The sequence below is a fragment of the Vulpes lagopus genome, chromosome 6 (genome assembly GCF_018345385.1).
Source record: "Vulpes lagopus strain Blue_001 chromosome 6, ASM1834538v1, whole genome shotgun sequence".
Taxonomy (NCBI): Eukaryota; Metazoa; Chordata; class Mammalia; order Carnivora; family Canidae; genus Vulpes; species Vulpes lagopus.
Window position 1 is genome coordinate 1,597,892 of NC_054829.1, and position 27,204 is coordinate 1,625,095.

The window sequence follows — 27,204 nt, forward strand, 5'->3', positions numbered from 1 at the left end:
CTGTCAAGCCCCGAGCCCCCTTCCTCCCCCACACACCCCACTCATGGGGCCTTCATCAGGGTGTGGGGCAAAGGCTCCTCGGGACCAGCCATGCTCATGCGGTGCTCCCTGGTTGTGCAAGGCCCAGGCACACCCGTGTCTGGGCGAGAATCTGGAAGGCTGCCAGCCAAGGTGCCAGCCTGGGCCTGGGAACCGGGCTGAGAAGCCTGGGGGTGCGGGCGGAGCCACCCCCAGCCCGGCCCACCTGGAGAGGTCCCAGCTGCTCGGTGGATGCCAAGGGCGAGCTCTTGGGGGTCATGCTTTCGCCCAGCATCTACAGGGCACATGCCCTCAGGCTGGGCCCGGCTCCCCGGAGCCTGCAACCCAGGAGCCAGACGGACAGAGGGACACACGGATGGGAATCCTCCTGTGGGCAGTCAGAGGTTCGAGGTAGCAGAGAACCGGGACGGGGGTACTCCCCAGCCCCACACCCCCTCCCTGCCCCCACACTCCTCATGCTCAGCAAGGAGGGCTCAGGGGTCCTCAGCCTCTGGCCGGGCCAGGCCCGGAGTCACAAGGCAGTGGCGGGCCTGAGCCTGGGGGTGCCCTCGCCTCACTGGGCTGCTTATAGCTGGGACAGAGCACCGGACGGGGTCCAGACAGCTGACTCAGCCCCAGCCAGGCCTCTGACAAGGCTCAGGGCTGTCCCCCGCCTCGAGAGCCACCCCGACCAGGGCCGCCACAGGTCACCCCCTCACGCCTCCCCGAGCAGGGCTATGGGCATGGGGCCAGACTGAACCCCGCGCGCCGCTCGGACAGCAACTGGGACGGACCCGGAGGACTAGCGAGAGGGGACGGTCCCGTCAGCACAAGGGGAGTCCGGGCAGAGGCTGCCCTGAGGAGGGGCCTTCAAGCTTCGAGAATGAGAAGGATCGGAGCAAAGGAGACGCGACAGGGGTTGTCTGGAGCAGGGAGCGGGAGAGGGCCGGCCCGGCTCACAAACCTCCATCCTGCTGCCCCCCCCCCCCCCCCCCGAGACGACCTCCTGGGGTGCCCTGTGACCCAGAGCCTGGGCGCGACTCCCCACACACATACCCACGGTCCCAGGACCCAGAAGCACCCACTGGAGCTGGGCTTGGGGACCGGGGGAGGGGGCCCCGGAGAGACTTTATTGCCACTCCACCCCACAAAGACTGTCTTGGAGATGGGATGGGACACAGTCACGGCAGCGGGGGCACATCTCAGGCAGAGTCACCGGCTGGGGCGCCCGAGATCCCCTCCAGCAGGTCTCAACCGGAAGTCGTGGCTTACACCGCAGCAGGACAGCTTCAGGTCAGTCAGACACCAGGCAGGACTTCCTGAAAACGGGAGGTCTCCTGAGACCTCTCTCCCGAGGCCCAGGTAGCGAATGGGGCAAGGGCAGACAGACAAGCCCGGGCACCTCCCCGCGGGGGCCCAGCCTTCTGCAGGGAGGGACCCGAGGACCTGAGCAAATCGAGCCAGACTCGGGAGTCTTCTGGAGGCCTGGGGGATGGCCTGGCCCACCTACCCTGGGAGGCAGGGGGAGCGCCCGGCCCGGGGGGGGGGGGGGGGGGGGGGGGGGGGGGGGGGGGGGCAGGACGCCGCAGAGAGATCTGAGGTCCCCTCGGGGCTCAAGGAACTTCTTGGCTGGGGTCCTCCAGGGCTGTGGGAAGGTGCGTCAGAGTGGCCTGACCGGACAGCATGCAGGAGGCGTGCGTTGACCCTTCCTCCGGGAAGCCCTTCCTGACTGCTCCCTCGGGCATTTTCAGCGGGCCCAACGGGGGGAGCTCCGCAGGCCTGACCCGCTCTGACCCGTCAGGCCTCCGGCTGCGGCCCCGGGACTGGCCCTTACACGCAGGCCCTAAGCCAGGGTCCGGCCTCAGGGGGAAGCCCCAGTCCCTCGCGGGGCAGAGGAAACTCACAGGTGCCCCACCCTGGACGTGCTGCAGAAAGGTCACCACTTCCAGGTTCCCGGCCGCCTCTGCCTGTGGGAGGGAGCCTGTGACCAGCAGCAGGGCCCCTGAGCCCCCCCCCCGCTGCCTCCCGCCCATCAGGATGCCTCCCCACAGCTCTGCCCAGGGAGGGGCCTGGGGTGGGAACAGAGAGCAGGAGTCTGGGCACTGGGGGGTAGGGGTGGAGGAGGGAGAGCGGGTGGAAGTGTCCGGAGGCCTTCCTGGAGGAGGTGGCCTAGGAGAGGGCAGCGCAGACACTCACAACAAGCAGGGCACTGCGCCCGTCGTAGCCCGGCCGCCCCAGGTCAGCCCCCGCCTGCCACCAAGACCGAAGGCCTTCAAGGTCGGCCCTGGCCGCCAGCCTGGGAGGGCAGAGCAGGGGAGCGGTCAGGGCCCCAGGCGCTTCCACCAAGCCAGCCCCGGCCCCAGCATGGGGGCCCCCAGCGGCGCCCCACAGCGGCAGGGTGGGAGCGCGGGACTCCTGGGGCCAGCCAGTGGCCTGGAGTCTGGGTTCACCCAGCGGGGGTGACGGTGACTCAGGTCAAGGGCACAGGCATGCACGCACTCACACAAGCATGCACACGCGTGCGCACATGCACACACACCCCACAAGGAGCGCCACGGGCCAGTTTCATATTTCACAACACAGCCGTCCTCGGGCGGGGTCGGCAGAGGCAGGAGGGAAGTGTGCGACAGCCCCGTGGCTCACACAGACGCAGGAGACGGGGCCTGGGCTCAGCAGGGGCGTGGGGGACCAGAGCCCACCTGCGCCGGGGGGAGGAGGACGAGGAGGACGAGGAGGAGAGGCCCTCACCAGGTCCTCCTCGCCCCCCGCCCCTCTCCAAGGAGCCCGCTCCCCACCCGGCTGTGCTGACCAGGGCAGGGGACGTTGGTGCGGGGGGTGGGGGGCTGTCCCCCCAAAGGGGCGCCAGTGACTCCCTCCCGGTCAGGAAACAGCAGCAGCCCCCAGAGCGGCGCTGAGTTATTTCTAGGGTGAATCATGCTGGATGGCACCGCCAGCGCCTCCCAGACCTGTCGCCAGCCTCCCACACCAGCTCCCACACGCTCGCCTCTCGGCGGGGCCCCCAGATCCAGCCAGGCGGCCCAGGTTGGACGCACCCTCCCCCAGGACGTCGTGGGGCCTGGCTACCACCGCCCCCCTCTGCCTGTTTCCTGCCTGGCCTCGCAACCCTGAACCAAGTCCCAGGGAGTCCCCTCAGAGCCAAGGCCAGTGGCTGTGAGTGGCCCCCTCCCCGGCCAGGCCCTGGCCCCTCCCCTACTAGCTAAACCCTGGCCCCTCCCCTACTAGCTAAACCCTGGCCCCTCCCCTACTAGCTAAACCCTGGCCCCTCCCGTGCTAGGCCCTGGCACCCCCCCGGCTAGGCCCTGGCACTTCATCATGTCCAGGAGCCCACCTTCCCCTGCCACCTGGGATGGGTGGGGGCTGGGTTGGCCAGCAGGGTTTGTCCCCCGAGAGGCCTGAGGCAGGGGCCAGTGGGGGCTCTCCACCCCACCCCACATGTAGGACTGGGACCCCCAGGGTCGGCTGAGGCTGGCACCGAGGCACGGGGCCGGGGGAGACCGAGGCCGGGGCCGAGGAGGCCGGAGCTTCCAGGCCCTCTTCCCGTGAGCGCACAGTTCAGCCCGCCTCGCTCCCAGCTGGCCAGCCCGACAGCCACGGCCGTGACCCGCTCCCCACACTTCGGGGGGCCTCCCGGGGCTGCAGAGCGAGGCTGCCTCCAGCCCCCCCCGGCCCGGCTACCACCACCCCCGGCCTCGCCTCCTGGACAAGCCTCTCCTGACCTCCGCGCCTGTCTGCGCTCCGCACCTGGGCCCTCGGCCCTGGGGCTGCTGGCAGGTGGCCCCGAGCGCACCGCAGCACGGCGGGGGGGGGTGGGTGCCAGGGGTGGACGAAGACCTTGCGCTCTGCGGCCCCCGCCTGTCCCCCCGCCCACCGCCAACACCCACCCTCACGGAGACCTCCAGGGCCCCCCACTCCCCTGCCCCTGTCTCCCCGGGCCTGCTTTTGTCACCCGGGGCACCTGTGAGGCCAGAGGCCCGCCAGCAACGGGCTGTGGGGTGCCGGGGCAGGACCGCCGCTGACCGTGGTCAGTTTAGCCCATGACAGGGGCCAGGCCCACTCCGGTGAGGCCCGTACTGGGGAGGGCAGACGCAGGAGGCCTGTCACCTCGCCTGAACAGGGTCAACCCCCGCATCAGCCCCAACCTCCAGCGGCCAGGCTGGCACAGGGTGGGGTCTCCTCCCCGGAAGCCCCCCGCCCGGCTGGCTGTCCCTTCCTGGAGCCCCGTGCCTGCCTCCCGGAAGCACGGGTACACCTGCAGCCCTCACCTGCACAGCTCCGTCCCCGCGTCTTCCAGCTCCCGGGGGGACAGGCAGGCCCCAGCCGCCCGCAGCAGCCCAATGACACCCCGATGCCTGCCACGAGAGAGTGTGCTGACCGCCCGCCCCGGCAGCGGCTGCCCCATCACGCCCCCACCTCCAGCCCCCGGCCCGGGCCAGTCCCGTGCCCCTCCACGCGTGCAGGGACCTTCCCCGGACGTGGCGGGTCTGCGGGGGGTGCCGGGCTGGAGGCACCCCAGAGCTCGCCCCATGCTGGGGAGTCAGCCCCGGCCGAGCAGCTCCTCCGCCCACACCGTGAGGCCTCTGCCATGGTCTCCCCCAGCCCCCATCCTAAGGGCCCAAGCACGCCCACGGGCCCCTGGGGGCAGCCTGGCCCCAGTGCACACACCAACCAGGGTTGGGCCTGGGGAAACTGAGTCAGCTGGGCCTGCACTCTGCCCTTGGAGGCGAGATGGGGACGAGACACTGGTGGATAAACGCAAACAGTAGGATCCCAGAGTAGGGCCCTGACGTCTGGGTTTCCAGAGGCTGACTGGCCCAGGCCAAGCCTGGAGCCACCCCCTGGGCGTGCGTGGGATGGGGCCGAGGGTGGCGGCTGGGTCGGGGTGGGGGCTTGTGCAGCAGGGGCCGGGGTGGGCAAGGAGAGGGAACAGAATGTGCAGAGGCAGACTCACGCATGACTGCCAACCGGGTCCCTTCCCCCGCAGTGTCCTTGTACCATAAATTGCACGGTCACCCACTTTTAGGAAGGCTGGAGAGGAGGGGGCCCTCCCAGGCCTGCCCTCCCCACCCCGAGAGCCCTCTAGGGCACAACAGGTCCAGGCCCAGGACTGAGGCCTGGAGAGCGAGGCTGGGAGACCGGTTTGGGGGGGGCTGCTGGGGGGGTGGGGTCAGGCATGAGGAGGCGGGACCGGACGGTGAGCTCATCACCATCCACCCACGACCAAGGACTCAGCCTGGAATCGCAGCCAGATCGCTGCAGCCCCCTCACCCCCATCCTGGGAACCGCCTGGCCCCATGCACGTGTGTGTGTGTGTGTGTGTGTGTGTGTGAGACATGCCCCCCCTCCCCCGAGGCTCACACACTCTCAGCCTCTCTCCGTGGGACTCGCAAGCACTTGCTGGCAGGCTGAGTGTCCCTGGGGAGAGGACCCCAAGGAGAGGCCAGGGGTCTGGGGACTGCGCAGATCCTAAATAAGCCGACAAAGGATTCAACACAGGAGCTGTGACTCCTTCCCGCCCCCCGACACAGCACGGGCTCTACACCGAGGTTCACGTGTGTACACATGCACACGCACACACACGCCAGGCCAGGACCGTGCCTTTAAAAAGCCAGGGTATAGGGGGATCCCCGGGTGGCTCAGCGGTTTAGCACCTGCCTTCGGCCCAGGGCGTGATCCCGGGGTCCCGGGATCGAGTCCCGCAACAAGTTCCCCTCAGGGAGCCTGCTTCTCCCTCTGCCTGTGTCTCTGTCTCTCTGTCTCTCATGAATAAATAATGTCAGGGGGGCCAGCTTGAGGGACGTCCCCCCACCCGCCGTGCTGGCTGAGCCTGCCCCCGAGGGCACCGGTGCCCATCCCAGCCTAACACCTGGCACAGCGTAGCCTGCTTCACACCTATCACGTGCAGGTGCTGGGACAGGGGCTTCTCCCCTTTCCCTGCCCTCTGGCCTCACAGGTGTGTGTAGATGACTTGGGGAACACGCACTCGACCCCCTGTGCTTCGTCCGTGTTTTTCTTTTCTAAAACTCTGTACCAGGGTCTTGCTGGACCAGCCTGGCCGAGCTGAGGGGTCGCCTCCTCCAGGAAGCCCTCCCTGAGTGGTGGGTGGGGCTCTCGGAAGCACATGTCCGCTGTGTCACCTGGCGGCCCCCTCTAAGGCGGCTCCACCCTGGCCCCCCACATGGTGCCCCGGCCTGCGCGCCCAGGTACCTGCCCTTCACGGCCAGCAGCAGCGGGCTGAGTCCGTCCTCATCTCGGGTGTCCACAGGCACCCCTCTCTGCAGCAGCATGGTGACCGCCCCGGCCTGGCCTCGCCGGGCGGCCGCGTGCAGAGGAGTCTGACCGTTGAAGTTCTCTAGGCTCAGATCGCTGCCCTGGGGTGACGCAAAGGCATGCCACCTGCCGAGGGGGGCTGGGCGGGGTCAGGGCGGCCGTGGGGGGACGGGGAGGGTCGGGTCAGGGTGCACCCGGGAGCGGGGCCTGGCACAGCCCAGCCGTCCTGCGTCCCTGGGACTGGCGTGGCTGGGGCTGGCCCCCGAGGGGCGCGGGGGCCTCACCAGCTCCACGAGCGCCTGCAGCGCCTCCAGGTTGCCAGCGTGGGCCGCGGCACAGGCCAGACCAGGCAGCAGAGCGTCCCGCACGGCGTCGGCCTCCTGTGGGGAGCACAACGGGGCCTTCAGCACCTGCCCCGGGGGACACGAGGCCACCATCTGGCTCCGTCCTTCCCAGCTGTGTGCCCGGGGCAGGCCACCCACCCTCTGAGACCACCATTAGGGACGGAGAGACAATCACAGCAGGCACCCAGGGCGGGGGAGCGTGGGACGGGGTGCTCAGTCCCCCCACCTGGAAAGAAGGGCACGACACCCCAGAGCTCCTACGGGCTGCCCGCCCCATGCCGGGAATGCCCTGGGGCGTCTGGGAGCTCCCCTGAGGCCAGAGGGCCGGGAATCCCAGCGGAGTCCCCGGGGGCAGCCCCACGCGTGGCCCAGCCCTCGCTCAGCCCAGCAGCCCGGCCTGGCCGACACAGTCGCCCTAGCAATGGGCTGCACACATCCCCGTCCCCATCTGACCGCGGCCTGTCCCCCCGGCAAGTGGCCGTGAACAGGACTGCAGCTGTCTGTGCCGGGCAGGTGGGAACGGCCACGCGTGGCGTGACCCCGGGCGGCACCCGGCTGCAGTGCCAGGCCCGGACGCCTCACCCTGAAGCAGCGCCCTGGCTGGGAAGGTGAAAGGGGCGTCCCAAGGCCAGGATGCACCCACAGGTGCGGGAAGACCCTGCAGGCGGCTCCCTCCCCTTCCAGCACCCAGGACCCAGGCACATGAGGGCCGGCCACACGCGATGGCCCACCGGGGGTGGGGCCACATTTTGACCGTGTCCACATGCTGCGAAGACTCCGCTAACCCGTCCGGGCCCCTCCCACGTGCTGCTCCCGCCTGAATCCCCGCAGACCGACCCTCCACGGGCCACACCACGCTTTTCTGCTCGCGCTGGAATGACACTGGTGAGGGCTGGTGCCTGGCACGTCCAGCCGGGACCCCAGCACCCCCACTGGGCAGTACCTGGCTCAGAGCGAGGAGCTGGGCAACCCCCCGGCCCAGCGTGCTGCAGCTCAGGGAGGGCCGGCGCTCGTGGCCCGTGGGCAGCGTCATCTCCCCCCGCAGGTCCTGGGCCAGCAGCTGCGGGAGGAGAGCGCGGGTCAGGAGTGCTCTGCGGCCCCGGAGCCCAGACCAAGCTGGCGCCAGGCACCCCAGGGCATGCGGGGAGGGCCGCCCCGGGCCCGAAACTCCCGACCCTCCGGCCCGAGCCTAACCCCAGCCCGGTCCATCCCACTAGCCTCGGTTTCCCAAGGGTCCTGTGGCCTCTGCCAGGCTGGCGGCGTCTGAGGACCCCCGGGGAAGGGTGGGGGCTGAGGGGATATCCTGGGAGCAGCGTGAGGAGCCTCAGCCCGAGCCGGACCAAGGCTCCCCGAGAGAGGGGAAGAACAGGTAGTCTGGGCTTGGGGCTCGCAAGGGGTGGAGGGGGCCCCCGAGGAGGCCCTGCATCCCTGCCCCCCTTCCAGACCAGGCACGCACGCCGCTGGGCTGGCTGGCCCCACCGTCTGCCCGAGTCGCACCCCTGCCATGCCCTGGAGCCCTCGCACTTGTGTCCCCACGCCCACAGCCCAGCGGCGTGCACCTCCTTCCTGCCGTCCAGGCTCAGCCCCGGCTGGCCCAGCACATAGGACAGCTTGGCCAGCGCCGCCTCCGACGTCATGTCGAAGCCTGAGATGATGCCGGCGCCCGCCATGGCCTGTGGGCAGAGGGGTGCGAGCCGGAAATGGGTGCAGGGTCTCGGGGCCCATGCCCTCGCCACCCCGGGCCCCGGCTCCCCGCCCCCACCATGCCGGCCGCGTAGTCGGAGGTCACGGCGCCCTGGAGGCAGTGAGTGCAGTTGAGGATGATGAGGCCTCGCCGCGCCGCCGCCTGGAGCTCCCCCAGCAGCTCGGGCTGCGTGGGCCCGTTCCCCGAGCCGAACGTCTCCATGACCACACCCTTCATGGGGGGCTGCAGGAAGGCCCGGACCTGGGGTGCGACAGGATGGGGACGCCCGGGCCTCTCGCCCCCGCAGCAGAGCCCACGGGCTTGTCTGGCACCTGCCCGTGGCCGAGGCTGCTCCCAGGGCTCTGAGCAGGCCCCACGGAGGGCCATGCGGGTCGCCCCCGGCCTCGACCCCCCAAGGGACGCCGGGTCCCCTCTGAAGGGTCTAGGCCGTGGTGTGTGCTGACCACAGAACGCCCCCCACCCCCGCACGTCTGTCCCCAGGGCCCTGTGATGGCATCAGGCACCGGTTCACACGCTGACCCAGGGCTCTGGGGCAGCGCATGCCGAGTCCCGCAAGCTGGTGACAGGTGCCGGCCAGGCCCCCCCGTGTGTGTGGACATGCCTGTGAAGCCACATCTGTCCACACGGAGGAGGGGCCAGGGTGCTCGGCAGGTCACAGCACTTGAGCAAGTGTCCTCTGAGCTGTGGTGCCTGCAGCCCCACCTCCCCGCAGCCTGGCGGTGCCTCTGAGACCAGCACCAGCACCTCCACGCTTGACCCCAGGGTGCCCAGAGGTGCTTTGAGCTCAGACACCCTCTACATAACGGCCACGTGGCCTCTGAGCCCAGTTCACACGGCGGCCAGAGTCGGGCAGCCCGTGGCTCCGGGGTCGCCGGCAGGGAGCAAGCAGGGGACCACCAGGGCAGCCCCATCGGCCACCGAGGAAGCCTGGACCAGGTGCCGTGAGTCCACAGGCATCTGCAGGGTCAAGCCCACGGGGCAAGTAAGGGAAGACTGGGCCCCGAAACCCAAGCTGGGGAGGCGGGGGAGGAGGTGGAGGTCCCAGGGACGCCTCAGCCCCCGAATGGCTCAGCCTTGGCCGTGGAGGCTGAGGAGCTTCACGCAGTTGCTGCCCCCTGCGTGCCTGTGGTAGGTGACGGGACGGGGTGGGAGGGCAGGCGCCAGGGAGCCACGGGGGCGTGGGCGGGTGCCTACCAGGGCGGCGGGGATCCCGGGGTAGAGGCGCAGCAGGCCCACGTCCCGCTCCATGCTGCTGTGCACGACCAGCCGGTCCTTGCCTCGGGCCTTCCGCACCAGCTCCCGGTTGACTGTGAGGGCAGAGCCGCGCGTGGTCCTGCGTCCCGGGACGGGTCCGACCGTCCAGCCTCGCCGGCCCTGACCCGGCCCCCCCCCGCCGCCCACGGCCCAGCAAGTCAAGCAGGGAACGAGCAAATGAAGAAATGAGCGAGTCTTCCAGACCCCTCAGCTTTGGGGAAAGAAAGCCTCCATCTGATTGACCCCAGTCTCGGGGACCCCCCAGCCCCGTGGAAAGTGGAGAGGCAGATATCGGGGTCAGTGCCCCTCAAAGTCGCCGCAAAGAGGAGCCTCCCTGGCCGGGCTCCCTGCGGGCCGGGGGTCACTGCTCCGCCAGGACCGAGCCGCGGAGGCCTCCCCTTCGTGCATCCCACTCGGGGGGGGGGGGTGGGCAGCAGACCCTGCCTGCGAGCCCCTCAGGAGCCCGGCTCACCGCCCCCGCTGTCCATCCTGGGCACAAGCCCGCGCCGCTCGGGGCGGAGGCCGGGTGACGATGGCCTCAGGGGACACTGTTAAAGCCTGTCCGAGGGGGCAGGGGCCGCGTCCAGCGCAGGGCCCCGCGGCAGGGCCGGACCACAGTGCCGGGGAGGGGTCTCGGGGAGCCTGCCAGGGCGCCTCCCTACCCCCACGGGGGTGTCAGCCTGCGCACCTCCTGCTGCGGCCACCAGGGCAGCTCGCGTGTGACGACAAAGCAGGGACCATTCCAGACCCAGGCTGCCCCCTCGCGCCGTATCCCGGGGGCGCAGGGGGCCGGGCAGCAGGAGGGGCCCCGCAGCGACCGTCAGCAGGGAGAGGCGGCCTGTAATTTAGGGCCGTGGGACCCATCTGGGAGAGCAGATAAGCCGGCAGCGGGGTGGGGGCGCTGCCACCCACAGGAGTTATGGCCGCAGAGGGGGCTTATGGAGACAAAGCGAGCCCACTTCCCCGAGAGCCGTGGAACCCCAAGTCCCTCCCCCGGGGGAGCTGAGGCAGGAAGGAGGGTGGTAGCAGCATAGCGTGGGGTGCAGACCACCCCCCACACTCTGTAGGTGGTGACCGAGCCCCCTCCGTGTCCCCACAGCCCATGGGGCAGGCCCAGCACCATCACACGCCCCTGGACCCCCCACCAAGCCCTGTCTACACTGGCCTCACGGAGGGAAGGAAAATGCAAGGGAGAGTCCTGGCTGGGCTGCGCTGGCGGCGTCTCCTCCACCCCCTGCAGCGGGAGAGTGGGGGTCGCCCCTGCCAGCCCCAAGGTCCCCTGAGCCCCCCCTCGCCCCTCCCCGGCGGTGCCACCAGCCCTGCGCTGGGCAGAGCCTGTGTTTCTCAACACCAGGTGCCAGAGGGCCGCAGGGCCTGACCGCCACCCTGGGGCAGCGGGGCCGAAGGTTCTCACACCCCGCACGGGCACCCTGGCCCGTGAGCAGCGATCGCAGGGGGCCGTGGGCCTGGGGCTCAGCCCTGCGCCCACCCAGCTGCGGGGGGCCCAGCCTGCCTCAGCGTGCCCTGGGCCCTGCGGCCTGCCCGGGCTTGGTACGGCACAGACAGCCCCGCCACCCCGGTGAGCCGCTCCGCGCCTGCCAGCGGGGTGCGTCCCCGGAAGCTCGGCTCCCGAGCCCCAGATGAGGTGTGACTCAGTCCCCACGGGGGAGCCGGGCCTGCAGCGCGGCCGCCCACTGCCTCGTGCCCACCCCTTCCTTCCTCCGCGGCCGGCACCAGGGCAGGAGGGGCCGAGCACCCCCACTGCCCCCCAACACCAGCAAGGAAGCCCATCTGTCCGCGGGGCACCACATGGGCCATCTCCTCTGGGAGCCCCCCCCTCCGACTGCTCTGGCCCTCATCAAGCAGGTGGACCCCCCCCCCGCCCCTAGAGCCCTCCCATCCACCTGGGGGCTCTGTTGTAGGACCCCTGGAGGGCCCTCACAGATGGGGTGAGTGCGGGGAGGGGGTACAGGATAAGGCCACCAGAATGGGGGTCTGGGCCCAGGCTGAGCCGACACCTCGCTGTGGGCCCCTGTGCCTCACCTGCCCACCCTCTGGCCTCCTGCTGCCCTGGCCGGCTGCGGCCTCACAACTGCCCAGCGAGGAGCCGGGTCCTGCACATCACCATGCTGGGACTCCCACGTCTGTGTGTCCCGCGGGGACCCCAAAGGCACTGGGGGCTTTTGGAGTTTCGTGACCAGCCTGCCCGTCCCAGGAAAGGGCCTGCTTCATCATCTCTCCACGGACGGCCAGCAGCACCGGCCAGAGCGCCTCCCCGCTCTTGTCCCCATCACCAGCCTCCCCGGAGAGGCTCCTGCCCTGCGGCCCCTGCCCGGCCTGGGCCTGGCGCTCCTGACCCCGTCTGTGCGGGAGCCTTCCGGGAAGCCCCCCGCCCTAGGAAGTCAAGGCCCTGGGACCCACGGCCCCTCCTCCCGGGGTCTTGATCTGTTCCTCCTCATGGGGACATGGGGGCTGCGGCATGGAGACCCCCAAGGGCTCTTCTCGTGCCAGTCTGCTGGAACTGCCCCCACAGGCCGGCCCCCAGCCAGGCCTAAGCCCAAGCTGCGCAGTCCAACCAGAAGGGCCACCTCAGCCCTGCAGGTGCTGGGCTCCCGAGTCCTGCCGAGGCAGCCCCGCCTCTCCACGCTGAGCCCACCTGCAGCAGGGCTTCGAAGCCCGAGAGCCCCCAGAGCAAGGCTGGTCCTGCCCGGCCCCGCAGCCCCCACCCCCCACAGGGTCTCGGGACAGGATCCCACAGCTGCGGGGTGGGGACAGATGCCCAGGCCGGCATAAGGCCCAGGACCTCCCCGCTCAGTCAGGGAGTGACACGGGGCAGACTTGGGGGCTGCTCTTAGGCGCCAGGGAGTGGGAGTGGAGGGCCGGCCAAGCCCACCGTGGACCCACCCAGGGCGGGGCCAGGAGATCACCGGGACACGGCAGGGGGGTGGACACCCTGGGTGGAGAGAGGGCAGCCCTGGAGTGACTCCCCCGGGGCACTGAGCTCCAGGCCAGCAGCCCTGGCTGAGACCAAGGTCCGAGGCAGCCCTACACCCAGGCCCAGGGGAGGGAGGGATGGGGCTCCCGGGGGCTCCCGGGGGCTCCCCAGGGGCTGGGCTGGGACGAACAGGACTCCCAGGAAGTCCCAGGGAGGAGGTCACGACACAGGACCCACATCCCGGGGTGGGGGGGCAAGGTGTGTGGCAGGGTCACAGACGGTCACTGAGAGGGATTCCTGGGCTCGGGGTCACATGGAGGGCAGGTCCCCCAAACCTGCTCCTCCCCCAGGTCATCCCTGGGCTGTGAGCCGGGGCTACCCGCTGGGACCTCCGGCTGCGGGGCTCCCCGGCAGGCCACCTTCGCAGCCCAGGGCAGAGTAGAGCGTCGTGCTCCCTCCCATTCAGGGGGTGCCCCTCCACCCCAGACTTCTCCCGCCCCGGCTCCCCGCCCCACTTACTTAGGACGTCAGTGCCCACGACAGCCAGAGGGGGCAGGTTGGGGGAGCAGAAGGCCGCGAACCTGCGCGAGTCCACCTTGGTCACTCGGTTGCCCCGAAACAGCTGATTCTGGAAGAACAGACAGACCTGCGGGGGGGGGGGGCAGAGGCTCAGCGCGGGGAGCCCCTGTGCCCTGCGGTGAACAGCCTGCAGACATCGCGGATGGGCCTGCAGGAGCGGGGCGGGGGTTGGCCTCACGAGGGCCCGCACCCCTCCGCTCCCGGCCCCCGCTGCCCCCACCCCTGCTTCTCCGGGAGCTCCTGGTGAGCTCAGCCCGAGGTGCAGAGAGACCCCTCCCCATAGCACTGTGGTCCCAGCAGGCCCTGCTCCGGAGCCTGGGGGTGGGGGTCCTGGTTCTGTCCCCCCACTCTGAGCAGCCCCAGAGCTGTTCTCCCGGGGAGGGGCGGGGCACCCAGCGAGATGGTGAGCCGCACTTCAGTGAAGCCCCCTCCCCCGGGCTGGGGCCCACCTCCCAGCACTGGGTGCCCTGCAATGCAAGGGGTCTTGTAAGGTGTCCCTGCGCCCCCACATGAAGGGGGAAAACCAGCTCCGCAGATACACCCCGAACAATCTGCTTGTACAGAGACTCACCTGTACACACGCATTTAACGTGAATGTGACCTGGGGGACCTGGGGGGCCTGAGTTGGGGAAGCGTCTGCCTTGGTTGGGCTCAGGTCGTGATCCTGGGGGTGCTGGGATCGAGCCCCACATCGCAGGGGGGGGGCCCTGCTCAGCGGGAAGTCTGCGCCTCCCTCTGCCCCTCCCCCTCCCCCTATTCGTGCTTTCTCTCAGATTAAATATATAAAATCTTTTTTTTAAAAAAACCTAACAGCAGCATTTCTGGGAAGTAAAATGTGGGTGGCTTTGTTTCCTTCTGCTTTATTTTCTGAATTTTTCTATGGTGACAGCATGTGTCATTTGTAAGACAAAAGGCAGATTTTTGAAACCCTGGGGACTCTTCCTCAGTGTGTCCCACCCCGACAGTCAACCAGACCCCCCACCGCCCACGCCAGGGAGCGGGGGTACCTCGGGGATCACGTACTGGCCGGCCATGAGCAGGGCCCCCAGCAGGTTCTCTCGGCCATCGTTCCACAGGGCATGGATGGGCACCTGGGGGGGGGCAGGGAGGGTCTGAGGCTCACGTGGCCCCAGAGGGACAGAGACAGGGCAGCTGGACTAGGCTGAGCGCGGGCCATGGACCCGCCCCGGGATGCCAGAGCTGGTGCCGGCAGCGCCCAGGGTAGTGACCGGCCTGGCGGCCAGCCCACGCGGAACAGGCGCTGCCTCGCGGAGCCGCAGGGCTGAGCAAGAGGCCTGGGGTCTGGCCCGGGTCCCCCATACCGCTGACTCCCCCTGCGGCCTGGGGAGGGCAGGCCCTCATGCCCACCAGCCAGCCTGGGCCATTACCTGGGCGCCAGTGAGGACGACGGTTTTCTGCAGGTTCTCCAGCACGAAGGAGAGCACGGAGGCCGCGAAGGCCATGGTGTCAGTGCCGTGGATGACCACGAACCCGTGGTACTGCTCATAGTGTCTCTGAGGGGGGCAGCAAGCTTAGGTAGGCCTCTTCTGGGGGATGGGCCTCTCCCTGGGGACGGGCAGCTAGCTGGTCCCCTCCAGGGAAAGGAAGGAAAGGGTCCCAGATGCCCAGGAAGGGAGTCAGTGGGGGGGCTCTGGTGGGATCCTGGTCACTGCTGGAAAGCAAGCCCCCGCCTGGAGACCCATTCCTCCGCGCCCTCCCCACACGCAGGACAGCTTCCTTTCCTGACTGCGTGAGAGGCGTGGGCCTGGGGCGGGTGGCGTCTCTGGACACTCTCCTAGGACAGGAAGGTGTGCTCTAGACTTCTGGGCGGCATCTCCTCCAGCTGACGCCCCGTCAGGGCTCGCAAGGACACTGGTCAGTGGAGGACCACACCGGAACTCAGCTCAGGGCTCCCGGAGAGCACCTGGCTGTGTGGCCACTGGCTCGAGGGCAGGTGCTGCAGGGCTGAGTGAGCCTGAGAGCCCATGGTCCAGCGGGAGGGCCAGCCGTGGACCCGGATGGGCGCAGGGCGTAGCCGGGGCTGGGAGCTGCCAGGGCACCTGGGAGGCTGGCTGGAACGGGGCCTGGCAGGACGCTGGTGTGCAAACATGGGGCAGAGTCCTTCCAGGTACAGCAAAGTCTAGGAGGTGCTCCCAGGCACTGGCCACCTCTGCAAGGACATCCCGCCGAGGCTGGGCCTCAGGGGCAGAATTCTGGGAACCTAAGGGGTCAGGCCCCCCTGAGGGGTGCACCCTCCATGCCCACCGAAAGACCAAACCAGGCTGGCCCTGGAACTAGGTTGCCGGCCGAGCGGCGGGCTGGGGCACCCTCTGCTGGCCACCCGGGGCACTGCCGCAGGCCGCTGGCCAGGGAGTCGGCCGTGGCTGGACACTGGGGCAGGACAGCAGCGCCCGGAGCTCAGCAAAGCGGTCAGGCCCCAGCCAGAGGATGCTGCTGGCCACAGACCAGGGAGACTGCCCCGGACTATGGCCACAGACATGCCCACTGTCGGCTAGTCCCGTTCAGGAACATCAGGACCAGACCCACAGGCCAGGGCCACACGCTATCCTGCTCACAGTGCAAGGGGATGTGCCCAGGAAGCCGCTCTCCCCACTAGGGCAGGAGAACACAAGCGTGTGGCTGGGGCTTGGCTGCAGGGGAGGGGAACCTGGGTGATGAGCCACCGAGGCTCCCTAAGAGGGGAGCATTTGGGCTGGAGAAGTGGGGGAATAGGGGAGGGAGGGGGTGAGAGGACGTGGTCAGGTAACAGGCCCAGGCTCGTGCAGGAAGGGGGCTGGAGATGATGAGGTTGGGCGAACAGAGAGGAAGGTGACGGAGGGGCGCTCTCCAGCAGGTAAGGGGGCCACACCGGGGGCCGGAAACCACGAGACCTGCACGGGGTTCTGTGCCCGAGCCTTTTACGGACTCCAAATCCACGAAGTGCCCCCTTCAGGGTGGACCAGGCATGGAGCTTGCCGACCTTGGGGAAGTGGGGAGCATCCCAGCCCAGGAGGCTACCGGGACAGCTGTCCAGGACATTTCCTCACCAGGAAAGTGGACACGGCCCTTCCTGCCCGCTCTCTGCTCGCGGAGGGAAAGAGCCTCAGGAGCCTCGCAGCTGAGATGTGACCGAGGACCCAGCACTTTCCTGAAGCTGCCATTCTCGGACTTTCCCAAGTCTCAGGCCAGGCGGGCAGGTCCCACCCCGACAGAAGCGGTGAGAGCTTCTGCAGCATTGGCCAGGGGGGGCCCCCCCTCAGCCCCGCCCACACCCAGCCCCGCCCCGGCCCGGCCCAGTCCGCACCCTCAGCTACCTCGATGGTCTGGGCAATCTGAACCCACTCGGTGATGGTCATGTCACTGGAGTCAAAGAGGGGCTGGCACTCGAGCACCGTGTAGATGACTCTCTGGTCAGGGCTGGCCGGCCTGCGGGAGGCAGAACAAGGGCTGCCCCCACCTCCCTGGCCCCCACCGTTGCCCCGCACCCAGCCGGCCCCTGCACCCCGGCACCTCCCAGTGGGCTCGGCAGCACCCCGAGTACTGCGCCCAGCCTCCCTTCCACCCGGAGTCCCCAGGAACACGGACCTTAGTCCTCAGGAGGTTTAAGGACCGGCCGGGACAGGCTCCTAACAGTATGTCACCTTTCCAGAACCAACTTTGAGAGTGTGGCTGGGCCTGGCCCCAGCTGGGCCAGGAGACGACCCCGGAAGGAGAGCCTCCGGCAGGAGGGAGACCCCTCTCAGCCTGACAGCCGTGAAGGGCACCGGGCGGCCTTGGCCGGGGGCTCAGTAACAGAGGGGCCTTCACACTAGGGGCCAGCCCCTGCCTCTCTCCACGGGCTTGTGTCCCCACGTGGCCGGGGCCAGGACCTGGAGACCCCCCAGGTGGTAGGCGGACCCTCAAGGTGATGGGAGTCCAAGGCTCACTTGAAAGGGGAGCATCAGGGGACATCAGTGACCACAGCCTGCTCCATGGGCCCTGCGGGCACCATCCCATCTCAGGATGGCTCTACCCCTACGACAGCCAGTGGTCACCCCTGCCTGGGACCCCAAGGAGCCCACACTCACGGCAGCACCAGGGTGTCCTCAGGGAGGCCACAGGCCCGGGCGTGCTCTTCATCATGGAACATGGGCAGTGTCCTCAAGACAGCGGCCAGGCCCCTCCCGGGGACGAGCACTGTAGGCAGAATCCGGGTTTGGGGGGAGTGTGGGGTCAGGGGCCAGCAGCCACCACTAATGCCTGTGACCACTGGCTCCTCCTCCTCCTCAGGACATTTTCCCAACATGCTGGGGGCCAGGCCCGGGCAGGGGTCAGAATCCCGGGCCACTCCACCCCGAGCCTGCCCCAGCGCACCCCGTCTCCGGGGAGCCCACACTCAGACGAGCTTCAGGGCCAGGCCCTCTCCCCCCTTTTCTCACAATGCAGCCCAGCGCACCCCCGCTTCCTCCCCACTTCCCAGAATGCCCACACTAACTGCTGCCTGCAGACGTACTGCTGGCTCTGCCTGCAAGTCCTTGGCCCCTCGCCCTTAAGCCCAGCAGGTGCTTCACCCCAGCTCAGGTCACACCTCCAGGAAGCCCTCCTTGACCTGCAGGCCCTGGTGCCCTTCCCACGTACCCCCCGCCTGCCCTCGCTCCCTCGCTGGGCAGCATGCGACCCCTCAACAACCCAGCCCAGGCCCTCTGCCCGCAGCCTCCATGTCCCGCAAACATGCCTCTAAGACCCTGGGCAGAAATGATGTTGTGTTTTAAGAAAACCCTAAAAGGTCACTGGTGTGTTTCCTAGAAACAACCCCCGGGCAAAGGCTCCGAGGCATCAGGGTCCTTTTGTCCCACCCTGCTCCTACCAGCACCATGACCTTGGACAGGGCAGCGAACTTCTCTGGGCGTCTGCCACGTGCCTGGCTGTGCACAGTGACGAGGACAACAGGGTCCCCCTCGGCGAGAAACAGCCCGAATCAAGCAAGACCTCCCAGAGCAGGGTCAGTGGCCGCTGGTCGCCCCGGGCCTCAGCTGTCCCCCCACTGCTGCTCAGCTGGTGAGCACAGGACCCCCTCCTCATCACGCGCGCCCCGAGGGCCCAGGTGTCAGCAGGGCTGGGACCCCACAGGTGGGGCGGGGTAGGGGGGAGAGTCTGCGTCGGGGCTGGCTCGGGCAGTGGCGGGATTCAGCTCCAGGCGGGTAGGACGGCGGCTCGCTGCCCCGGGCACAGGGATGGGGGGATGGGGCTCGGCTTCCGGGGGCCGCACCCCCCCCCTCCGGTCTCACCCGTTCATCTCTCCAACTCGGCCTCTGCCTCGTGTCCTCCCTTCAGGGAGCCCAGAAGCGTGGTCGCCTCCCCGACAGGACACCCTCCTAGGCCACATGAGCGCCTGTGTCCCCAGCAGGCTTGGGGCCAGGCTCCCTACCCCGAGGGCACTTGGGGAGAGCGGCTGGGCATCGGGCCCTCCGCAGCCTGCCCTGCAGCTCCCGGCCGCCCCCAGAGCCGAGCGGGTGGGCGTAAGGGGCTCCCGCGGCGCTTAACCCGTTACCCCAGCAGCACACCCCCCCTGTGGGCAGAAGCCCGCCGACTCCAGGGTCAGCAGGACTGCTCACGCTGCCCCCCGGCATAGTCCACCTGCTCAATCCCAGGCCCCAGCTCCCGCCAGCCCCCCGGCCGGCACAGGCGCACTGGCCCCTCGCGTGTCCGTGGGTGTCGGGTGCCATCTCCGCAGCCGGACAGGGAACCCAAGGGGGGGCACACTGAACGACTGCCCCCGTGTGCACGCACCCAGCAGGAGCTCCGCACGCGACTGCTGCAGGACAAAACGTCACGCCTGCGGGGCTCAGTAGACACGGGACATGGGTGCAGGACCGCCACCAGCCTGGCCCCCCCAGGCACCCGAACCTCAGCACGACATGTGTCCGCCTCCACAGAGGTCCGGACCCGCCTGCCCTGCCAGCAGCGAGGACAGAACTTCGGATCCCGGGCACCAAGGAAGGCCGCCAGCCCCCCAGGCCCCAGGCCCGGCGGCCAAGCTCCCCCACCCCACCCGCAGCAGGCTGAATGCAGAGCCTTCACGGATGTGATGCAGGTAAGAGTCTGGACGTGGACATGACCCTGGATTTTGCGGGTGGGCCCTAAGTGTCCTTCTAAGCGGGAGCAGAGGGACACTGGATACACGGCGGGGGCGGCCACATAAGGACAGGGCAGAGAGAGGCATGAAGACGCCGGCGGGAAGCCTGCAGTGATTCGGCCACAGCCGAGGGCCCAGGAAGGACGGACGGGCCCTCGCCCCCCCATGTCAGACCCTGCCTACAGCACAGGGGGCCACCCTCTCAGTCACTTGCTGGAGCAACCCCAGGACACTCACACGGCCACTTCCAGCGCCTTGGGGTGGACGGTGCGGGGGTGTCTCTGCAAACTGGGGTCCGTGTACGGGGCAGGTGAGGTGGGGACACACTTGCTCTGGGTTTCCTGGGACAAGCGCGCGTGGGGTCACCTCCCCCTGCAGCCGGGCTGTTCCTAGCCGACGGCGGGGCAGCGGTTGCCAGGGACGTCCTGCTGCGGCCAGGTGGGAAGGGGCAGGGCCGCAGGGCCCGCAAGGGCAGGACTCCGCTGCGCCCCCAGGGAGCACGTGGGCAGCAGAGGCGAAAGGGGCCCAAGTAAAGGCCGCTCTCCTATCCCGTTCTCTCTGTGCGAAATCCCGCCCGGCACTGGCCTACCAGAGGGCTTGGGAAAACGTGCAGCCAAAAACCCAGTGGGGGAGCAGCTAGGAGAGAGCGTCAGGACATTAAGGAACAACACATTTTTCTGGGTTTTGTGATATTCTTGGCTTTTTAAAGCTGGTGATTTGGGCAGCCCCGGTGGCTCAGCGGTTTAGCACCGCCTTCAGCCCAGGGCGTGATCCTGGAGACCCGGGATCAAGTCACAAGTTGGCTCCTGGCATGGAGCCTGCTTCTCCCTCTGCCTGTGTCTCTGCCTTTCTTTCTGTGTCTCTCATGAATAAATACATTAAAACTCTTTTTTTAAAAAATTAAAATAAAATAAAACTGGTGATTTGCTGTGATTTCCTTAATCGTTCCAAGTAAATATCCACTTTCACAGTGAACTCTGATTTTGTGACTTGTATTGTTGTTCTCAACAAGCCCCTGCCCCCCGGGCCCCTCTAAAACCAGAATCTGTCCCGCCTGGTCTCGTCCTGGGCCACACTGACAGGCTGCCAGTCCCCCGCAGAGGCTCAGCTCCTGCCAAGCCTCTCCTCTGTAAGGGACGGGCTGCCCCCAGGACTGCAGGTCCCCCTAGAACTGCCTGCTTAGGCTATAAAAATGTGATCTTGTGAGCATGTGAAAGGAGGCCCAGGCCGAGGGCTCCGAGGACTGCAGTGACCAAGAGGCTGTGGACATCAGCCCTCCCGACAAGGCTTGGCTGTAGGACGACCTGCAACCCCCCCCCCACTGCGCCCCAGGCTGTCCTGGCACCTTCAGATCCCGGCCCCAAAGCTCTGCTCATCCTGCTATGTCTGCAAGCGCCTGCGAGGGGCAGGGGGCAGGGGGCAAGCAGGCAGGGTCACGCAGGCCTCTGATGCGGCTCGGCCTCGGGCTCGGTGTTAGCTCTTGACTTTGCTTTCGTGATGCCCCTTGACCTGTGACATCTCTGCTGAGCTCAGAGGCGATGGGGTCAAGGGGTGTCCCTCGCTTCCACGGCCCCTGCCCTCGGCTTGCCGTCCTGACCTTTGGCAGGGTTTGGACACGCGGCGCCGTGTGCCCTGTGGGCCACTGTTTACCAGCAGGCGCACAGACGCCAACAGTGACGATCCAAACAGCTCTGCTGTGGCTGGCCTGCGGCCCTCGCCGCCCCTCGCCGCCCCTCGCCGCCCTCACCGGGCTGGAGCCCCGTCAGCAGTGCCAGGCGAGTTAATCATTGATGCTGGCCCCGATCGGAATTCCCGGGACAGGCCTGGAGTCCCGAGTTCAACAAGCCGAGCGGGGCTCGGAGAGGGCAGGGCCGTGCCCGAGGTCCTCAGAGCGCGGCCTCCTGCCCCTGGCCTGGCGCCCCCATCCATCTGCATCTTGCTCTTGCCCTGGCCTGGGCTGCTGACCTGAACCCTGGATACCTTTTCACTCTGTACTCTACATGTTTTTTGCCCTAAAAATGCCAGTAGGAGATGTGCGTCCCTCAAGAACACTGAGAGCTAGTCACGGACTAGAGCAGGCCCGAGGACCCTGCCTGGTCTCAAGGGCCAGGGGCTCGGGGGTTGCACGACCCTAGAGGGACAGCAGGGATCAGATCCCAGGCCTCTTCCTCCTTTGTCCTCTGGGGCTTAAGCCTCGGGCTCCCTGAAGCCTTCCTGATGAGGAAGGATTGACACTTGCAGCGGGGACAGAGGAAGCAGGTCACACAAAGGCAAAGCCCTCTGCAAGGAGCCAGGACATGTGCTGTGGCTCCCAGCAGACGAGGCGCCCCTGCCCCGGGGCGGGAGCCCCCTGCCCCCCAGTCAACAGCTCAGAAGACCAGCTTCCCTGCCGGCTAGGGCAGGCTGGCTCCTCTGAGCTGGCTCCTCTGAGGCCAGAAGGCCACAGTGCCAGAGCAGGCTGAGGGATTCTGGAAGATTCCTTCCCATCTGGAAGCCGACCCCCACACTCTTTCTTGAGTCAAGGTCTCTAGCTGACCTTTTGAACTTGTGACTTTGCAGCGTCTTTGAGAGAAGCAGCACCCGTGGGAGTGAGCCCAGGGCTGCCCTGGAGAACCAGGGCAGGGAGGCACGATGCCGTGCAGGTGGGACAGGGTTGGAGTCCACCTGTCCCTGCAGCCCAGACCCCTGGGAGCTAGCGTTGAGCTCAACAGAATCGCAGCTGACCACATGCCAAGCCTGGAGGGGCAGTGTATGGGGTGGGCTCAGGGCAGCTCCCCCTCCCGGGCCCTCCCTCTCTCCCTCGCCTGGGTCCAAGCCTCGTATCCTCAAGGGAAGCCTGGAGCCACACGCAGGGTCCTGCCCGCACAGCGGCCCGCAGCCCTGGGCCTCCTCAGCAGACCTCAACCACACGCCGCTGGTGCTTTAACATCAGCCCTTCTCGGGCCCGTGGGGGCTGAGGGACCACAGCAGCATGCTGCAGGTGGGGTGTCACCCGGGGGGCCCTGTAGGCTGCACAAGTTCAGCCACGAACTGAACTAAGCAGGTCGGGAGCACAGCAGCAGAGGGCAGGCCCCGGGCAGCCCAGCGGGGAGCCACGGGGGGGGGGGCGAACAACCGCGACCCCCGGCCCGAGCCCCACCAGGACAGGGCTTATGCAGGCCTGAGTCCTGGGGCCCACACGCAGTGGCCCTCGAAAGATGTCACAGATGGAACAGCAGGGGCAGGTGAAGGCAAAGCAGCTGTCGGAGCCACGGACGAGGCGCCAGTGGTGTCTGAGCAGCTGCTTCCACGAGGCTGGGGGCTGCCCAGGCCCGCCTGGGGTAGGGGGCATCCCGCACGGCACAGAACCAGCAGGAGCCTTTGGGGACGGTGCACGCTGCTGCGTCGCCATCCCCCGCCCCAGCCCCGGGGGCCCTGCCTGCAGGTGCAGCTGGCCCCGGCCGCGAGCTCCAGCCCGCAGCAGCCACCTCCACGGGGGCAGAGCCACGTCCTGCACCTGAGCCACCGTGGGGGAGGGGTGGGCTCCGCGGGGAGGCCGGGACGGGGCAGGGGTGGGACAGAAGCCGGGGCCTCCGGGGGCGCGGTGGCAGCAACGGCGCGGCGGAGGGGGGCGGGGCCGGCCTGGGGAGGGTCCGGGCCAGGGAGGGCCCCGCCCCCGCCCCCTCCTCACCCCCGCCCCCTCCCCCTCGGGGTCCCCACTCACCGCCCTGCTCGCTCCGCATGCCGATAGTCCCGCCGGTGTAGACGGCCAGGAGCCGCCGCTCGGGCCCCAGCGCGCGCGCCATCAGACCCTGCGCCGAAGGACCGAGGGGACCGAGGGGAAGTGGGGGCGTCCGCGGGCCGGGGGGCCGGGGCCGTGCAGGGGGCGGGCGGCCGCGGAGGGCGAGGTGCGCCCGGGGGCGGGGCCTCGGAGGGGCGGGGCCTCGGAGGGGCGGGGCCTCGGAGGGGCGGGGCCTGCGCGGCCCGGGGCTGTCGGACACCGACCTGTGCGGTGGCCCCGGGGCTTGGGTGGCTGTGGCACGTGACGCAAAAGCCTCGGGCCTTACGGTTGACCCGAAGGCCCCCGAGCGCAGAGTGGGGCCGCCCGCCCCTCCGGGCAGCGCCCTGGGTGCTCCAGCAAAGCCAGCAGCGCCCACCACACCCTGGGCGCGCTCCTTGGGGGTGGGGGTGGGGGTGGGGGGGCCGGCGGGAGGTGCAGGGAGGGGACCCCTCCGGGCTAGAGCCCTCCCCCTTCCCCCACCTGGAGGGCAGGGCGGGCTGGGCGGGCTTATCTCCGAGGGATTCACCCAGGCCAGCCGCGGGGCTGCTGGGGACCACGCCCGGCTTGCAAGGGTGGGGGAGGCCCATTGTCTCCGGAGAGCCCGGCCCGCCGGCGTTTGGCTCCAGGGAAGCTACTCCCGTAACTGCCGACAATGCGAGAGTAATTCCCGTCTAAGCACCAGCAGTGGATTCTCTGCAGCCGCCCACCCGCCCCGAGGCTGCCCTCTGCCACCAAGGGGTCCCCCTGGTTTCCTGAGCCTGTGTGTCCACGGACACCAGTCACACGGGGTTAGGATTACCCGAAGGTCCTCATTTTAACCTGAACCCCCCCCCTTTTTAAAAATATTTTATCGATTTATTCATGAGACACAGAGAGGCAGAGACAGGCAGAGGGAGAGGCCGGCTACCTGCAGGGGCCCCAGGGTCACGCCCTGAGCCGAAGGCAGAGCCACCCAGGCGTCCCAACCTCATCCCCTCTTTACAGGCTTGTCTCCAAATACACGGGGGTCAGGGCTCACCCTGTGAATTGGGAGGGACACAGTCCCCCCCCCCCCCCAGAATACCTGGCTTCCCTCCATTTTCTTGCTCCAGTCACTGCTCTGGTTCTGCCAATGTGCCCCTGGGCAGCTCCCGGTCCTGACACCTGCCTGCTCCCCCACCCCCCCACCCTAGGGTGAGGGAGTTCCTCTGCCTGCAGGAGGCATCATCACCCTTTGGGGACACCATCCCTCAACCCACCCAGCAGCACCCTGGAAGTCCTGGGAAATAGGCGCCTGGGGCCCAGGCAGGCCTTCTCTGGTGCTCTCCCACGGGTGGCCTGTCTCCCAGGCTGTGGGGCCGCACCAGGATCCTGCCTCCAAACCGCGCGAAAGCCAGGGATGGCCTCAGCCGTCGCAGGTGCCAGCCAGTCCTCAGGCGCTGGCTGCTCTGCTGTGCTTGCAGTTCCGCTGCAGCTACCTTAGTCTACACAGTTCTATGACCTTTTAAATAAATGAGAGAGCGCGTGCACAAGGTGGGGGAGGGGCAGAGGCAGAGAGAGACTCTCAGGCGCACTCCCGAGTGATCATGACCTGAGCAGATATCAGGAGGTGGATGCTCAACGGACCGAGCCCCCCAGGCGCCCCGTTAATCCTTGTGACGTGCAAGGGCCCGCTGTGCCTCTCCAGGCCCTGGGCACTTGGCCCTGGCCCTCCTTACTTTCGAGTGCAGGGGCAGCAGTAGACACCCACCTCCCACGCACCTGGTGGTGACAAGTGCTGTGGGGAAAATAAGGAAATGCAGTGAGAGAAGGTTCTGTTCCTGACGGGGTGGCAGGGGATAGTGTCTCTGAAGAGCTGACCTCAGTGTAGTCTGCACAGCGAGAGAGGACTCCTGAGCACGTGGGGCAGAGGGACAGGCCCCAGGGCCCCGGGCAGGAGGGAGCTTGGGGAGTCTGCACAACCCTCAGGAGGTCAAGGGAGGGCCCCCTGAGGGAGGGGACACTAGCGAGGTCGCTTCGAGGTAAGGCAGACGCGACCATCATCCGCACTCCAGGATTGCACTGGTTTGCCTTAAACTCTGCTGTGTGGAGACAGGCAGAGAGGTCAGAAGGGCCATTAGGAAGCCAAGCCGTCAGGGACCCATGGCTGGGGGGGAGGTGAGACGAGGTCATGCTGGGAACACGTTCTGAAGCTTGGCTGTGAGGCAAAGACAAGAATGGGATGACTCAAGTTTTGGCCAGAGCTTCTCGGTAGATGGGGACTGAGTTCCTGACCATGGAGAGAAAACCTGGGCCAGGAGGTAGCGAGGTGTGCTGGGGGCACTGTGTTGGGTACTTGAATGGCCCAGAAGCAACCAGAGCTGCTCCTTCTGGAGTCACCAACACAGGGATGACGTTTAAAGCCACAATGAGGCTGCCTAGGAGCAGAAGCAGGGACACTTGAGGCTCAGTCCCAGCCTGGCTGTCCAGCTGTAGACGCTCAGGCTGGGGACAAGGTGGGGGATCTGTACCCCGAGGCCTGGGGCTTGAGAGTAGTAGTTCAGGGGCTGACTCTGTGTTGAGCAAAACGGAGGCTGCGGGCAACCTGAGGACCATCGTGCAGCAGAGGACACAAGTGTGCACCAGAGGCCCACGGCGATGGTCCACGGAGCTCCCCACTGCTGGAGAAACCGCTTCTCCCATGGGGCTGTGTGGTAGGTCTGTGGCCCCCTCCCTGGGGTGGAGGGCTGTCCTAGGACCCCCCAAAGCTCCTCCACAGGGAAGGCTTCAGCATAGTGTCAAGGCTGAGAGCTGCGTCGGGAGGACCTGGACGGGCCCATAGGTTCTCACCAAGGTCACCAGCGACCTGCATCTATTTTTCAGACTGTTCCTTGGGCCCCAGGGGTCCCATCCACACCCCTGCTGGTGCAGAGCAGGGGTGCTCAGGCCAGGACCCCTCCCAGAGCAGGACTGGAAAGCTCCCCAGTGGTCCTGAGGTCCTGCTGCACAGCCCGGCTGCCTCACTCCTGGGTCTGCTACGGTTCTCACTGGAACCTGCAGGAAATGCAGACCCCTGGGCCCTTCCCCAGGCCTCCTGACTCAGAAACTCGGGGTCCGTGCTGTCTAGACCAGAGGCCCAACCTGTGACTAGGGCCAAATCTGGCCCACCTGTTTTTGTAACCAAGTTTTACGGGAATAGTAATGCCCATTCACTTTCATACTGTGCGGGGGAGAGGCCAGAGAGGACCAGTGGGCAGGACCCAGTGGCCACGCTGTGGGTAACGAGGAAAGTGGGGGTTCAAGGGAGCCCCTCATACTCGGTCTGTGTCCTTGAGCCACTCATGGGGGCTGGATTCCATTCCCCGGCATCACCTCCACCTTGGGGTCGGGGTCGGGGGCCTCCGTGGTCTCAGCCGCGACCCGAGAGCCCAGCAGCTCCGGCCGAGCCAGGTCTGCGTGAACGGCAGCCGCAGGCGCTGAAGGCACACCCACCCCCAGCACGCTGGGTGCCGCCGTGTAGGTGCTGCCGACGGGGCTGGGCGGTGGGAAGGACGCCCCTCGATCCTCCGAGACACGCGCCCAGCGCCTCCTGTTCACGCCGTTCCTGCCGTTCACACCGCCCACCAGGCCCCGGCAGAGGCACCGTGCAAACTCCGCACAGAGGCGCTCGAGGATACGCCCGTTGGCCCGACGGAGGGCCCGAGGCCCAGCCAGGGCGCGAGGACACCACACGGGCCGCCACGGCTGCCGTCTGGATGCAGGCTGGCGGGGACCGGGCTGGGGTGGAACCTGAGGCTCGCAGGGAACGCAGGGCACCGGACACCCGGGCAGGTCCTGGGGACGAAGATCCGATCTGAGCCCGTCACGCAGAGGGCCACAGAGGCCTGCCACGGCCCCCCGCCCCTCCACAGCGCCCAAAGACTCAGTGTCCCCGGGTCCCGAACTGCTCCAGGCTTCGAGAAGACACCCCCTGGACAAGCCCGGCGCGTCTGCGGTTATTCCACTCTCACGGACGCCTGCCTCTCCAGCTAGGCCCAGCTGCCCAGTGCCGAGGCCCAGCCCGCAGAAAGAGGGTCAGCGCCGAGACGACACGTGGGCCTGGCCTCACGGAGAGTGACACGCGTGTGACGGGGGGCCGAGCATACTGAGCCACTCTCCCTCTCGTCTCCCAGGAGTCAACCCCCTGCCGTCCACACTCAGGTTTGCCGCTGTCACACGGCCGCCTCGGTCACGCAGTGAGGCACAGCA

General features: G+C 67.9%; 1 protein-coding gene across 1 annotated transcript; it reads right to left on the reverse strand.

The window, feature by feature from the left end:
• Window positions 1–1,115: 1,115 nt before the first annotated feature.
• ASPG (asparaginase) lies at window positions 1,116–23,130 on the reverse strand. Its single transcript, XM_041760283.1, has 16 exons — window positions 22,942–23,130; window positions 17,191–17,299; window positions 16,438–16,549; window positions 14,512–14,637; window positions 14,131–14,214; window positions 13,064–13,190; window positions 9,550–9,662; window positions 8,413–8,595; window positions 8,210–8,323; window positions 7,594–7,710; window positions 6,591–6,686; window positions 6,244–6,407; window positions 4,302–4,388; window positions 2,215–2,314; window positions 1,923–1,985; window positions 1,116–1,337 (listed from the first exon to the last, which is right to left on the reverse strand). The coding sequence occupies exons 1-16, from the start codon at window positions 23,021–23,023 to the stop codon at window positions 1,317–1,319; spliced, it is 1,698 nt and encodes a 565-aa protein (XP_041616217.1). The 5' UTR covers window positions 23,024–23,130; the 3' UTR covers window positions 1,116–1,316.
• Window positions 23,131–27,204: the final 4,074 nt, after the last annotated feature.

Excerpts from the sequence above, each read along its gene's own strand:
- ASPG (XM_041760283.1), bottom strand. The coding sequence starts at position 23,023 with ATGGCGCGCGCGCTGGGGCCCGAGCGGCGGCTCCTGGCCGTCTACACC. Across the intron at positions 9,663-13,063 it reads CGTGGGCACTGACGTCCTAA|TCAACCGGGAGCTGGTGCGG; the intron begins GTAAGTGGGGCG and ends CTGCCCTCACAG. Across the intron at positions 1,338-1,922 it reads ACGTCCAGGGTGGGGCACCT|GAAGTCCTGCCTGGTGTCTG; the intron begins GTGAGTTTCCTC and ends TCCCGTTTTCAG.